The 16,015-nt window shown below is 40.9% G+C and overlaps 1 protein-coding gene across 10 annotated transcripts in view; it reads left to right on the plus strand.

Annotated features, from left to right (window-relative positions):
• PRKCQ (protein kinase C theta) overlaps window positions 1-16,015 on the plus strand; it is a 139,134-nt gene that overhangs the window by 61,107 nt on the left and 62,012 nt on the right. For all 10 annotated transcript variants that reach the window (XM_035306710.3, XM_035306707.3, XM_035306711.3 and 7 more), the window contains exons 3-7: window positions 1,218-1,417; window positions 4,911-4,971; window positions 13,014-13,176; window positions 14,301-14,332; window positions 14,429-14,514. In XM_035306710.3, coding sequence (XP_035162601.1) covers window positions 1,218-1,417; window positions 4,911-4,971; window positions 13,014-13,176; window positions 14,301-14,332; window positions 14,429-14,514 — 542 coding nt within the window. The remainder of the gene's footprint in view (window positions 1-1,217; window positions 1,418-4,910; window positions 4,972-13,013; window positions 13,177-14,300; window positions 14,333-14,428; window positions 14,515-16,015) is intronic.

The raw sequence follows: 16,015 nt of genomic DNA on the forward strand, positions 1-16,015 counted from the left end.
CGCCTGCCCGCCCGCCCGCCTGCCCGCCCGCCTGCCCGCCTGCCCACCTGCCTTTCCTCACTTGCAGCTTGCACTCTGCGTCAGCCTCGCTGGCTCCATGGGTGAAAACCAGCACCACCTCTCCAAGTTGTTCATCAGCTTTTGCTGAAGGTGCATGGTGCATGTAAAATGTATCTTCACCCAAGAATTAGAGAAGGAAATAATGGCTCATTATGCTTTAAAGGTTATTGCCTCTGAGTGTATTTATGTGAAATGGAAAATATTTTTAAATATTTCTTAAAGAAGCATTCAGTAGGTGCTTAATGAATGCCACTGTGTCTTTCGGATGAACACACGGTAGTTTTGTATGACTGTGTTTTACCCAGGCCAGTGAAGTAACTCAGTCATAGGATCAACACTTTGTAGATTAACAAAGGAGGATCTCAAAGGCATGACGATGTTTTTATTTTTAAAGTTTGCTGCTCAGGAGTTTATACCCAAAGTAAATCAACTAACTGCTGAATGGGAAAAGAACACTTGGAAAGCAAAGCGATAGTCCCATAGACGGTTGTTTTTGAATAATTATAGAAAAGGACCCTTCTGGTCTTAAAGCTTAAAACTTAGATTTGTTTTATCTGAGTTTCTTCTTCAGGAAAGGATCCTCACGCCTCTCAAAAAGTATTAGGGAACTGAAACTCACTAGATCATGGCATCCAGAGACTGAAGCACCAGCCCCTGGCTCGTCACGGTTGCTTCCTTACCCCTCCTGTTCCTGTTTTCTCAGACCAAGTTACATTTCTTCCCTGCTATATAAATCCCTAATTTTAGTCGGTCAGGAAGATGGATTTCAGACTGAGCTCTCGTTCCTCTACTGTTGCACCCTGTTAAAGCCTTCTTCCTTGGCAGTTCTCGTCATCTCAGTCATCGGCTTTCCGTGCAGTGAGGAGCAGAACCTAGCCCAGACACCTGGTGTTTCGGTAACGATTTCCAGTCCAAGGCATGAGCAGATTGATGTCTGAATTATCGACATTGGACCTATAAGGTTCAAGGCATCACCTTGCATCTAGACCTGGGGACTGTCTCATTCTGTCCCATATTGTCCGATTGTTTCTGTGCTACTTTTGTCTGCCCAGCAGAACTCTATAGGACAGAGGGAGGAGCTGCTACTGTTGAATTGAACTGAATTATTTTCCAGACCTGGCTGAAGGAGTAATGAGAACATACCCTTCTGTTCCTAGAGAACGGGCAGATGTATGTCCAGAAAAAGCCCACCATGTACCCACCCTGGGATAGCACTTTTGATACCCATATCAACAAGGGAAGACTCATGCAGATCATCGTGAAAGGCAAAAATGTAGACCTCATCTCTGAAACCACCGTGGAGCTCTACTCGCTGGCTGAGAGGTGCAGGAAGAACAATGGGAAGACAGAAATATGGGTAATGTTGGGTCAAGTGTATGTACCTAAGCATGTAGCAGGTGACTGGCTCAGAACTCCCATGCCAATCTAAAGGAGTGTGATTACACTGGCCTCTCCCCGCCACTTCCTTACTGGCAATTTGCTAATGGCAATGGTTATCCTTTATGGGCTGTGGAATTCATTGACATCTTCAGATCTCTTTGATGCCTACATCAAACAGATGTAGAAAGTCTCTTAGGCTACGATAAATTGTTATTTATTTAAAACTATTAAAGCAGGCTTGGAACTATCACAAATTCCCCTCGATTGGGAGATGAGTTTTTGTCTGTCAATCCAGTTGTCAGTTTCATTCACTTTTTCGGTTTTGGAAGAATGCATGTAAGACTTAATCAAGATTTATCAAATGACAATTCTCATGCTTTTATTTTATATGTTTTTTTTTCTTTTCAGCAGAACTGCCAGAAGAAATGCTTTTAAACTTAGAAATTACTTGTTTAACCCAATAGACTCAGAACATGTTGAGATATCAATATCTTAATTTTATTAAACTTTGTCCATACATTTTTAAAGTAAAAAGCTATCAGAATGTGAGAGGGTAGAACAAAGATCCATTTCATGTTTAGTCTTGTCTCTCCATACTTGGACAGTTTCTATAATTCTTTTCAGCTGTCATAAAATCACGTAGCTTATTTTGACTAAGAAGTACATTATACACAATTCATGTCAGCACTCCAAGTTGTAAAAAACCTAGATTATGGTAGCAAATATTTACAAATATTAAAAGGAAGATTAAAAGAATGAAAGCATTAAAAAAATTCTAATGAAAATTTCTGGGGCACAAAATAAAGGAAAATATATCGGTAAGAAACTGCTTTTACATGATCTGAAATCCAGAAAATGTTTTCAAATGTTTATATCATCTGTGCCAAAGAGAGAATCCTGACTTTCTGCTCCTTACTTTCTGTAACTCAGATTTTAAGAAATCCACCGAAAATATTTTCAAGAACTCAGATTTTAAGAAATCCTCCCAGATTTCCAAGTCACAGGTTTCAAATGGGAATGATATAAGCCTAAAAACTAGGTTTTTGTGTCAGTTTTGTATTTTTGACCTAAAAAAATTAGTGCTTTTTAAGAAAGTATAAAACTCTTTGCTGTGTCACTCATTTTTAGAGATTTTTTTCAAAGGTGCCCATGCCTGTGCCCATGCCCATGCCCATGCCCATGCTTAGATATATCCAGGTAATTTGGTTGAGCAGTGTCTACTCAGCTCTTGTGTGTAGGCTTGAGGAAAGGGTTCCTGGGGCCGGGCATGATGACTCACGCCTGTAATCCCTGCACTTTGGAAAGCCGAGGCGGGCAGCTCACTTGAGTTCAGGGGTTCAAGACCAGCCTGGCCATCATGGCGAAACCCTGTATCTACTAAAAATACAAAAATTAGCCAGGCATGGTGGCAGGTGCCTGTAATCCCAGCTACTTGGGAGGCTGAGACAGAAGAACCGCTTGAACCTGGGAGGCGGCAGTGACAGTGAACCTAATCATTTTATTAGACAGAAGTAGGAATGGGAGAAACTGAGGAAAACCAGTTTATTTGGCCTACCTAATTTTTTTTAAAAAGAGTCATCAATCACCCGTTTTAAAAATATTATTCTATTCATATGGAGGATGCTGTCTCTCCAGCAGCTAACTAGTTTAATTAATGAAAGGGTAAGTCGGGGACAGGTATCTTTTTGTTAAGTCGTCTTCACTGATAGGCAGCTTGCTGTTCTAGTTATATCTCTTCAAGTTGCATATGATTTCTTGCCTAGGATTTTGCTAATTTCATTCTTACCAGACTTTCCTTTGCATTCTAAGATTATTCAGACGTAAGCCCATGGCACTATTCAGATGCTCATTTAACCAACGAGCACACTTTTTGCAGTTTTAAGCTTTGGTGGTTTTCTTCCCCTAAGGCTATTTCTTAATTTACTTGTATTTTATTTTAAGGGGCAACAGGTTGTCTGGGACTTATATTTTCCCTTCCATTGGATTCTGCTTTTTTAACATTAATTTCTTTAAAGAAAATAATTTTCTCCAATTTGCCTTTCATGTTTCTAAACACCAGATTGAGACGCACTTTTTTTCCCAAGGTCGTGGCAGTTTTTACGGTTGTCTCCCATTCACTCCCCAAAACGTATTGGAATGTGACTTTCTGAGGACGCTGTCTCTCCAGCAGCTAACTAGTTTAATCTCCTTCATCACTACTAAATACTGAACATTGCCAACTCCGTGGTCACGGTGACGATTTTCGTCATTCCATTTGGAAATGGGCCCCTTGCCCCCAGCTTCTCCATCTCCATTTTTCCTTTCTCTTTACTCCGTATTCCACAAGCCAGAGAACAATGGTGCACACGCCATGTCAAAAGCACGTTTCTTTTCATTAATCTGTTGAAACTCATGAAAAGTTACAGTTGTCACAGCAGTACAAGCTTATTTTATCCTAAAATTCTCATCGCAGTAATGCTATGACATAGGCGTTGCTATTGTGTTCGTTTTTCAGACGTTTCCCAAAACTTAGTGATTTATACAAGGTCACATAACCAGAAAATTATTTAGCCATGATTCAAATTCAATCCTGAGTTCCACGGGGCATTACTTGCTATTTCTTATTCTGGCTAACCTGGCTAAGGGATGGACCAATAATGGTAATGACCACTAATGACTTTCAAGTCATCTTCCTTCTTATTCTTTTTGGTCTGTTAATGGCATAGTGGGATGGTTTAATAGATTAATGACAGTGCTTAGGTTGTCTTGAACTTGGATTTGTCTTTTCTTCTCCTTATGTCACTTTGTCGGAGATCCTACATCAACCCTTAAAATGACACTTTATTCTGGTCTCTTCTACATAATAATACAGCACTGAAGTATCTAATTATATGCATTTATAAATTCCTTCCCAGAACAATGTAATTAAAATTTTCTTCAGTGGACCATCTGAGACTTTCCTATACATACTGTCTCTCTTCCTGAAAGAGAAAAGCCACCCCCACTGAATGCCCTGATTAACCTGGACATGCATCCCAGGTAGAAAGAAAGACAGGGTCTGGAGGCAGCCTCAAAGAGGCAGGATTTATGTTTCCCTCCGAAAGAAGAACTTTTTCCCCAAGGAAGCCAGTCCCCGTGCCCGTGATTCTTTTATCTTGATGAAGATCTGGGTCTACCCTGTGGCAGTTCTTCAGATAAGCAACATCACAGGGCAAGAAAATCACATAGAATCTGTTTTAGGATTTTATTTCTTCCTTATGCAAGTTTTTATCTCCAAATAAAAATGAGTGAATTGCTGGGACATTTTCAGAAAAGAACCGTGACTGTCACGGTTGCTACAGCCTTCTGACAATGAGTGTGAGTACAGTGGAAAGGAACAGTGATTGTATTCTGTGTTGGAAATCTCCCGCCATCGTCAGTAGCCAGTGATGTCATTGAACCCAGGACTCGTTTCACGTTCTGACTGATGTTTCTCTCCTTCTCCCAACCAGTTAGAGCTGAAACCTCAAGGCCGAATGCTCATGAATGCAAGATACTTTCTGGAAATGAGTGGCAAGTGACATTTCTTCTTTCTGTTTGGGGGTGAGGAGGACGTGGCCTTCCCTTCAAATGCGGCTTATTTTACTTTTGCAATTATCATAGAAAAGAATCGGGAGAAAACAGAAGCACGGAATTGTCTTAAAATTCTCAGAGGTGCTCACGCATGACTTGAAAGACGCTAACTGGGCCAGGAAAACAGATACAAAAGATGCACAGCACTTGTTTTTAAGTGATGTGAATCCATATGCCCAATGCTCTTAGCGTCTGTCTTTAGTTTGGAAAGTCAGTCTAAACACAAAAGACTGTTCATGTGTGGTGATGTGTGTACACATTATCTATGTTTAAATGATGCGCTGTAACAAGCTACCGTACTAGCAATAGAATACAAAGTAAGAAGTCGATAAATATGTTCCATAAAACTGGTAACAAAATGCTAGTACTTAAAGTTAGTCACCTCAGGTCCTTTTAGGAACTAGAGAAGGTGAGAAAACACATCGCTAAAGATTTTTGGTTCCATGTTACATATGGACTTTGGCCACAGAAGTCAAATTTCCCGGTACAATGTGCTGAGACAGGCTGTCAGGGCAGTGTGTGAATCAAATCCCCCTACTTATAAAATCCTAAGCCCCAGTATGGACATGTAAACTTACTGATGGTAAACTGATTTCATTTTTTCCTAAATTAGTGTTACTACCAAGAAGAAGTTAGTTTGACTTTATACATGTTTGGTGCTTTCTGAGTTTTGGCTTACCATATGTAATTCCTCGGGTCTAAATTCAAACACACACATCAGAGAAAACAGCATTATGAGCTAATCATGGAAAAGTTACACTCACCAGATATTTGATGATATTGAGGTGTGGTGATTCATCTTTTAGGCGTGATAACAATATTGTGGTTATGATTTTTTGAAGGTGTGCTAATCTTTTACAGATGTATAGTAAAATATTTTAGATAAAATAATAGGATACCATGGCTTTGCTTCAAAATAATCCAGTGGCGTGGGGTGTGAGATGGACAGAGTATATTGAAAGAGAGTGGCCATCAATTAATAATTGCTGAAACTGAACGATTGATACTTGAAAATTGATTATAGTATTTGATCAACTTTTACATATATTTGAAATGTTCTATAATAAAATTTTTAAAAAGAAAGAATTACTGAGAAGGGAAAAATGTACTCTGAAATTTTATTTCTTTTTCTTCTTGGAAATTGTAGATATATAGTACATATAGCATAACTTTTGAGTTGGCTGAGATACAATGATTGCAGGATATTTGAATAACCAGATTTGCATAAAAAGTGAAAGTACTGACCTACATAATAATGCCAATGATGTTTAATTCCTTGAATAAAGAAATATATTCCTCCCATTAGTTTAAAGCATGACCCAATGTAAGTTGAAAAACGGGTTCTGTCTGGTCACGGCAGCTCACGTTTGTAATCCCAGTACTTTTGGAGGTCGAGGCAAGCAGATCACCTGAGCTCAGGAGTTCCAGACCAGCCTGGGCAACATGGCAAAACCCAGTCTCTACAAAAAAATTCGAAAATTAGCCAGAGTTGGTGGTGCATACCTGTAGTCTCAGCTACTTTTGAGGCTGAGGTGGGAGGAGCGCCTGAGCCCAGGGGTCGAGGTTGCAGTGAGCAGTGATTTTGCCACTGCACTGCAGCCTGGATGATAGAGTGAAATGCTGTCAAAAAAGAAGGGAAGGAAGGAAGGATAGAAAGGAAAAGAAAGAAGAAAGAGAAAAAGCAAGGAGGAAAGGGGAGGGAAGGAAGAAGATAGAGAAAAAGCGAAGAAGGGAGGAAGGGAGAGAAAAGCAAAGAAAGAAAAGAAAAGAAAAAGGGTCCTTCATCAGAATGCAGGTATTTTTATAAATAATTTTAAGATCCCTGCTTTGTAAAACAATTCCATGGATATTCCTCCTATTCCTGTGGAACTTCAATACTTTATTAGAATGAGAGTGCAAATTCAGTTGGGCAAAAACAATGCTGTTTCACAAACAATAATGACATAAGTCTAGGAAATGTTTTAAAAATAAAACTTTGTAGTATTTTAAACTTTTAATATCTGGACCCAAATTGACACTCCATCTCTTAATTTATATATATATATATCTAGTTTAAAAATCAAAGTTATGGAATAACCTAGCTAGAAAATGTATTGTTGATGACGAGTAGGAGAGCACAGGATGCCACTTCCTTTTAAGAATGCTCATCAACAATCTTGCATGTTCTTCCCATGTACCCCAAACCTAAAATGCAATAAAAAATCAAAATTAAGTTCATGCATTCAAAAAAAAGAATGCTTATTATTAGTATAAAAAATCATCTTCTGAAGGATTCAGAAAAGCAAAACGTGTTCTTCTACTCAGGGAACATGAACCCGGATTGAAGAGGTGGCACAGATTAAACCATTAGATAAAATTATAGTCTAAACCACACAAATACTGATTAACCCAGAGATCTGTGTGTGTTGCCTTCGTTTCAGAAAGTTCCACAGTGCGCACATTAGAGGGTAGGATGAGTTGAGTTTTCTAAAGAAGAGGGATGGCCTTGAGGAGGAAAACGTGAAGGCTTGAGCAAGACTATGCCATGGGTGAGGGCTTTGGGGAGAACAGCGTAGGTAGACCAGCAGGCTCCTGCTGAAACCAGAATGAAGAGTCAGAGACAGATGCTGGAGGGCCAGAGGAGTGTGTAGTCTTAGGTTGTGCTTTGCACTAATGGGAAGAATGTACTTTCTCTTACTGAAGGAATTACACAGTATTAGTCTACAAAATTTCACTTATGTTATGGAAAGGTGATAAAAATATGGTCTAAGGGTGTGGCTACAGGAATAAAATAGAGGGAAGGGTCTATAAGAAAATACAGCCATAGCAAGATTTCACAGTAGTGCAGGTGAAACATCTCCAGAATGCCTGTTATATGTACACAGTTGAGATGTTTTATAATTCTTTAAAAATGAGGCTTAGAGCAATGGCTAATGTCTGTAATCCCAGCACTTTGGGAGCCAAGGCAGGAGGATCACTTGAGCCCAGGAGTTTGAGACCAGCCTGGGCAATGTAGAGTGACCCTGTCTCTACAGAAAAATTTAGAATTACCTGTGTGTGGAGATACATGCCTGTAGTCCCAGCTACTTGGGAGGCTGAGACAGGGGGATCACTTGAGCCCATGACTTCACAGATATAGTGAACCAAGATAGTGCCACTGCACTCCAGCCTGGGCAACGGAACAAGACCCTGTCTCCAAATAATAATAATAATAGTAGTAATAACTCCTTAAATATGTAAGTTGAAGGAAGGGAAAAAAATGTTGAGAATCTCTTAAAATAGCTAGACTGGGAAGTTTGGTAGGAGTGGCAGTGGTGGCAGATATGGAAAGAAGAGGAAAATGAATGGGGGACCAGGAATTCAAATTTGGATAACATGAGATAATATCATGTCTCCCATGTTTCTCTTCCATGGAAGCCTTAACTCCTCTATCTCGCCGGGAAGTAAAGGCTCAGCTTCCCATAAGAGACTACTTTCTTCTTTCTCTTTGAAATCCCCGTGTGTTGGGGTTTTGAGCAGGGATCAGTTTTTCTCTTCTTCCTCTGTTCTCCTATTATTACTCTTTTGGCTTCAGAATTCTCCATGGCTGTCCCATGCCCCCCTTTCTATTTCACACCTTTCTACATTTCTCTATCCATTCAGTAACCAACCTTCACCCCATATATCATCACTTGGAATTCTCCACCTCCAGGGGCTCACACTCAGAACTTGCTTTCCCGGAGCTCATCCTCCTCCCCTGTCAATTCTGCCCTTCTTAACCAGTAAGTACTAGCCTTTAGTCCAGTTTCTCTTTACCCCATTTGTTAGCCCATTTCTGGCATTAACTCCCTACCTCCCTTCCCATGATAAGCCTTTGTCAGCCCCTCATTCTCATTAGTTCCCCCTTTCCCATGGATGTTCTGATCTCCAAACTTTGCATTCTCCCCTCTCATTCTCCATGGCTTTGCCAGAAAAAGTCATTCAGCTGAGTGTATTACACACAGATGCTATTAGATGACATTCCTATGGTTCAGACTCTATGTCTGGCGTCTTAGCAGACCTCTCCAACTAGATTTCCTGTACTTACACATTTGAAGAGGCCAAATTAAAAAGTGTCGAAAATTACATTTACCATGTTCATGAGTAACCTAGTTATTTTGTAACTCACTGTCTCTTAATTATATAGTGACTCATTCCACAAAACCTAGAAGTAATTTTTATTGTCTCCTTTTCCTTCACCTTCCATGAATGCATCAGTCAATTATTTGTGTTCATGTTGTCTAGTCAATATTTTTTTCCATTTTATTATGTAATTACATCCTTACTACCTCCTACCATCTTCCATCCGTTCTCCTATGGTGGTCCTAGAAGGAATGATGTCAAGCTCCAATCCAACCACATCAAGTGCTGCAGCATTCCAGTATCTCTAATTGTCTGCAGGAAAATGTTCAAACTGATCTGAAACCTACACATCTTCTGGAAGTGACTGCTGATCTTTTCTGCTTCACCCTCTGCACTCTGGCAATGCCCAGCTAGTTCTGGACCCCCGCCCTCCACCCCACAAACACACACACACACACACCCTGAGGAACCTTAGCTCCATAGCTTTGCTCATTCCCTTCCACCCAGAGAGAGCACCTTTGGCTTTTCCCAACCATACCTTCTTCCACACAGTAGTAGGAGTTATCTGTCCTTCAGAATTCAGCACAGAAACATCTCTGCCAGGACTTCTCTTGTCCACCTTCCCTCTTTCTCACCTTCACCTACCTCCACCTGCCTTAGCTGGTATAGTTTCCTCATTTCCGTAGTCCCGTAGCATCCCGTGCATATCTCTGTTCTGACATTTGCCACATTGATCGTTTTTCCTCTGACTCTTAACTCCTCAGGACAGCCACTGTCAAAACACCTCTCATTTATTCCTTTAACTTCGTTGCCAGGTTTCAGGTGAGGCATGCAGGAAGGATGCAACGAATGCTTCTTGAACTGTTCACTTGGACTCACCTTGGCACTTACAAATTTCCTTCTTTTCTTTTTGATTTCCACACAATGGCTGTTACTGCCATCCCCATCCTCCATGGTTTCTGGGGGTGCCTCATTCTCCTCTGATTCTGGGAGGTTCACCTTGCCTCCAATACAGTTGGTGGAGACCCCATCTTCTGCCTGTCTCTGCATTTTAGGGTGCAGCTGCTTCCTCCCGCCTTCTCCTCCTGCTCCTCTGCCTCTGAGACAGCTGTCCTGCTCTACAGTACACTTTGCCTCTGACATCCTCAACTCCCCCTTCTCTCTGCAGTTTCCTCATTGCCAAGACTTGCTGTATTATCCATCTTCCCCAATCTTGAACACCGTCTCTTCTTTTCTTCACCTTTTTACCTCCATGAGTGGTTTTTTTTTCTTTCTCTGACATAGTCCTTTAAAAAGTATTTTGTATTTATCACTTTCTGTTTCTTCCCTTCTATTTCTATTCTTAGACCCTAAGACTGGCTTCTCATTCAACCAATCTGCTAAAATGGCTTCCTCCAAGACTGTGAGTTCTCACAAGCAGTTCCTGCTTCTTACTCTTCAGTCTCCTTGATACTTCTCTGCCAGACAATGCTGGAAACTCCATTCTTTTTTTAACTTGCCTGATGCGATATTGTCCAAGGTTTCATCTTAATTTTTCAGCTGCCTCTTCTTGGTCTCCCTTGCCATTTCTTTTCCTACCTCCTAAAAAATATGGGTGCACATATCTCTGAGTCTGTTCCACACCATCGTCAATTGCCTCTTAAGGTTAGCTGTTCTTTGCCTGTCCACATATCCCTGACATGACTGTTAGCCACGCAAGAGTGAGGAATCATCTCATGTTTCTTTAGCACATTCGGCAAAGCAGTTTACTCAAAGCTGTTTGTAGTCACTTGCGATTTGAGTGACTACAAACAAATGATAGGTTAGATAACATAAATATATTAGAATCCATTAGTATAAAAAAATTACAACAATCAGTGAGCTCAAATAAATATAGTCAATGCCAAAAGAATTAAAGAATTCTATGTTTCTACATTTACTTTTGTATAACGATTGAAACAGAGGATAAAGGAAGTCACAGAAAAGAGCAGCGTATAAATTCATTTCTGGAAATTCCTGATATTTAAAAAATACATAGTATTATAGTCTAATGTACAAATCATACATATAAACTGTATGTATTTATGGTTTATAAGCATATATGTTTAGATATATATACATAAAATATGTTTAATAAACATATAAACATATTTATTTTTTACAGTAAAAGAACTGTACAGAGTCCCCAGAATAATTCACTTCCATTCCCTGCATTTAAAAGTATATTTATATTTGTTTTTATTTTATTGCATCTGGACCAAAATAGAAACAAGTCACATGTTATAAACAAATGACCTACTATAGCAGTCACAAGTTGTAAATAGATCTGCACATTTATACCAGAGCTTGTGAAAGAAGGTGGTTAACTCAGTGACCCTTAATTTAACCCCTCATTTACCAAGCGCAATTTATTATTTCCAGCCTAGTTCCAGGTAAAAAGACATAAATTACCTACCCTTAAAGTGTTAGGCAAAGTACTATGTCCCATCTGTGGGACTGTTAGAGGGTTTCTGGAAATTCTCTTTGTCTGGGGTTGCCATAAAACAGATCTATGGACCACTGTAGAGAAGGCTTGAGTCCTACGGTTTGTCCTGGGGTGTGGCTGGATTCCTGGGGAAGGTTTCTACCCGCACAGTTCCTCCTTCGTCTACTTAGAGTGTTTGCAGCCTAGCCACTGTTAGGCGTTGGACAATAAGGTACCTTGGAAGAGAATTTTCCTCAGGTGCATTGTCAGGCTACTCCCACTGCTTAGCCAGAAGAGAAGTAATTTAGTTTGAATATTATTCATTCTTTGTGAAATAGAATGAGCCTGCTATTTTAACTAAACCTCAGTTTTTTGTATTTGTAACAAAATAGAAGAAATCCAAGAATCTGCAAGCTATTATAAAATTATAGCTCTAGGATTTAAATTCATTATCCTTGTTTGTTTATTCATACATTTATTTGCGTGTTATTTTTGCTATAGCCTGGTTATTTTTATTTCTTTACTGTTTCAGTGTCCATCACGCTATTTAACCATGACTGCCTTGTGATTTAATGTTTCCCGAGGACCTGGGCTTGAGAAAGGGCATCATGAGTATTCACAAAATTTGACTTTCTTAGTTTTTCAACCTTTTGGAAGGATGTCATCCAGGTATAGGGCAGTGTAAACAGTGACTATCCAGAGTACTTTCACCAGTATTCATGAACCCAGGGTGAAATGAATACACTGGATCTGATGCTTTGAAGCTGATGACTAGATAATGCACAGGATTAGCTAGACACTAGCAAACTTCAGTGAGCTATTAATTTTCTGGCCTTTTCCACATTGGTAAATATGGTTGGTAGCTGGTGTTTCTGATCACTGTGGACATCAGGAACCAGGACACGATGTCCCAAAGTTCCTTTGCCCTCACACAAGATTCTGGTTAGCTCCCTCCTGTCTACCCAGCCTATCTACAACAACCAGCCATAAAGCATCCTGGCGCCTCTGAAACGCTGTTCCCAAAATGCTGTCAATAACCATGTGATTCTCTAGAATGACAGACAGGAAAGCCTTTGCCACTTCCTGCCTTTTCGGGCTGAGTCATCATCATCATTGACGGTGATGAAGAGAGGTTGATAGATACCTTGAAAGTTCTAACCTCTGGTTCTGAAACTTGAAGATGCTAGCTCAGCCCACTCAAAGAGGAGCAAAGGATTGAGACAGGAATCCAGCTTCATGGCCTTCATCCTCTATTAATATACCCTGTGTTGAATCTGTGGTTTAGAATGAAGGAAAGATGCTGAGTGTGGTACCCACCACATGAGTACCGGGAATGTTACTGCAGGTACTCAGTGCTGGTCTTCCTGGGTCCCTTGCCCATCTCCCTCCCTCCTGACCCACATGGAATAGGAATAGTCCTGTAGCAGAACTTCACTTCTTCCCCATTCTCTTCCTGTAGACACAAAGGACATGAGTGAATTTGAGACAGAAGGCTTCTTTGCTTTGCATCAGCGCCGGGGCGCCATCAAACAGGCAAAGGTCCACCATGTCAAGTGCCACGAGTTCACCGCCACCTTCTTCCCACAGCCCACGTTTTGTTCTGTCTGCCACGAGTTTGTCTGGTACAGTAACTTGGCATCTCCCTCCAAACTTCGGGTTATGGATTTTGTTGCATCTTCTTGATCCTCTAGGCTGGCATGCTCCACCACGGTGGGTGAGCTGGAGTACGTGCCACCTAAACATCATCAGGAACCTTGCCTGAACTGAGAAGGTTCATAAGGAAGCCAGGTCTAGTCAGGAAGAATGCCCATGGGATTTTAGTTTCTGCCTCAATGGGAGGCGACTGGGGGTAAGTGGGAAGGGACAGAAGTGGAAGGTATCTTTGTTACAAGCACAGTTTTCCAGTTTTATAGTCAAAACTTCCCCCAGCTAATGACCCAACTGTGCTGGTCCTACTTTTTGCAACAGACAGCACTTTGCCATTGTAGCTAATGGTTTAAATGTTTATAAGGCTCCTGGGTATCTTAACAGCCAGCACACAGATCAATGTAAGCCTCAGTAACCACATAGCAAAGGCTAAGGCTATGACAGAGTGGAGACTGGAAACGATCTGGCTCTCAGCATCCTGGCCTATTAAGGGATACTCTTCCCTTTGGGCTTTTGCAGAATCTGTTAATACATAGCTCCCGCTTAACCAGGGTATCCACGGGCCAAATAGGCTTGGCGGGTTTCCGTCAACCTGCTTTCATCTACTCACTTGAAGCTCCTTTCTCTCTAATCATAAACGTCACTCAGGAATCGCTCCTACACGTGAGACTTTGTCAGTTGCAAATATTCTCAGATGCTCAGAAAGCAGAAATAAAATGCTACAGATGTCTTTGTTCATCAGTCGTGAGCTCAGTGGGGCCATGAATTTTTAAATCTAGCACAGGGAGACGTGCTCCAAAGAGTCCATGATGCTTGCATTTTCATTCATGCCTTTTTTCTCTATATATGTTTGTTTGGAAAATACAACAATGAAAAGGAAATCAGCTGCTTCTCATTCATTTAGTTATCAGTCTTTTTAAAAAGCACCGTAAAATGAAAAACACTCTGTTAACACTCTTGGCAAATGATACACCAGGGCTGCTGATCAGAAACTGCTCTGCGATCTTAGGGGGTTATGAGATCTCATTCACCTCTTAAAAGCTGTTGGTGCCGATGTTGATACCAACATTGAAATAAATCAGCATGTGCTTTATTACAGGGGCCTGAACAAGCAGGGATACCAGTGCCGACGTAAGTGAGAGGGTTTCAGTTGTATTACCATCATTCTTTCTGCTTGGTTATATTTTAGGCTATGAACATCTTAAGCTGCAATTTTTTTCTTTTCAGAATGCAATGCAGCAATTCACAAGAAGTGTATTGATAAAGTCATAGCGAAGTGCACAGGATCCGCTATCAATAGCCGAGAAACCATGGTGCGTATTTACACTCCTCTTTGATGTGTAATTCTTTTAGCAGAATGTCGAATGTTGCAGCCATGACCTCTTCTGAATACCAGAACTTCACTCCTTCCATTTATCACTGAACACGCCTCTCCCTAATACTCCTTTATCTTCAATAATGATTCTTACCAAGCTACCCAAACCAGAGGATGAGTTAGAAGAGCACCAGGAAGAATTCTCCTGGCTCTACTGTTCCAGAAAAAATCCCATAGAAAGTGGCCAGAAAGCATAGTTGAGGTTAATTATTTGAGAGCAATCCTTGTGGCACCCCCAGCTAGAAGTGGTAGCAAAAGAGCAAATAACAGCCAATGACGATGAGATACAGCAACATGGTATTTACAAGGTCAGAGATAACAACAGGGAAAATTTTTAGGTTGAGAAAATATTTCTTTCAGAACAAACTCCGAGGTCTAATCTGAAGACAAATTATATTTTACGTAATGGAGGAGGGAAACTGGGCTAGCATGTGGGCAGCCTGTCATCATGAATTTCAGAGTTTTTTAAATGGTGGATATAGGAGGTACAAGTGCAGGTTTCTTTTTTTCTTGTTTTGTTTTTGTTTTTGCTTTTGAGATGGAGTCTCGCTCTGTCACCCAGGCTGGAGTGTAGTGGTGTAATCTTGGTTTACTGCAACCTCCCCCTCCCGGGTTTGAGAGAGTCTCCTGCCTCAGCCTCCCGAGTAGCTGGGATTACAGGCATATGCCACCATGCCCGGCTAATTTTTGTATTTTTAGTGGAGACAGGGTTTCACCACGTTGGCCAGGCTGATCTCAAACTCCTCACCTCAGGTGATTCACTCGCCTCAGCCTCCCGGGATGAGTGCTGGGATCACAGGTGTGAGCCACCACTCCCGGCCAACAAGTGGAGATTTCTTATATGCATATGTTACCTAGTAGGAAGGTCTAGGCTTCCGGTCAACCCACCACCCGCAGAGTAAATATTACACCCGATAGGTAATTTTGAACCCTCACTCCCTCCCATCCTCCCACCGGTAGTCTCCAATGCCTATTACTCTGTAAGTCATTATGAAATCTTTTGACTTCCTTTCCCACCCTTTCCTTCACTGGGTATCTGATTCATGGAAGATGCTGTGCTCTTCTGATGACTGCATAATGCAGTATATCATCGGTATTTGAAAATTCAAATATCTTACATAATTTTTATACAAAAGTCTTCAAACTCCAGTGTGTATTACTCTACACGTCCAGCACATCTCAGTTCTAATGTACCACCTTTCAAGTGTTTGCCAACCCCATGTAGCTGATTGGTTTTCGTATTGGAAGGCGTGTACAGAGTCTTCATCAGCCATGGTGTCTTGAGCCATTTGGGCCTGCATTCAAGATTCGAAGTGGTCACCTTCCAACCTGGACCTTGACCTATTAATTGTTCATATTTAAACTGTGGAATAGAAGTGAGTCCTGAAAATTATTTTTTTCTTGTTTGAACATGGCTATCATAAGTGCTGAGCACTTTT

Source organism: Callithrix jacchus, chromosome 7 (genome assembly GCF_049354715.1).
Source record: "Callithrix jacchus isolate 240 chromosome 7, calJac240_pri, whole genome shotgun sequence".
NCBI classification, from domain to species: Eukaryota; Metazoa; Chordata; class Mammalia; order Primates; family Cebidae; genus Callithrix; species Callithrix jacchus.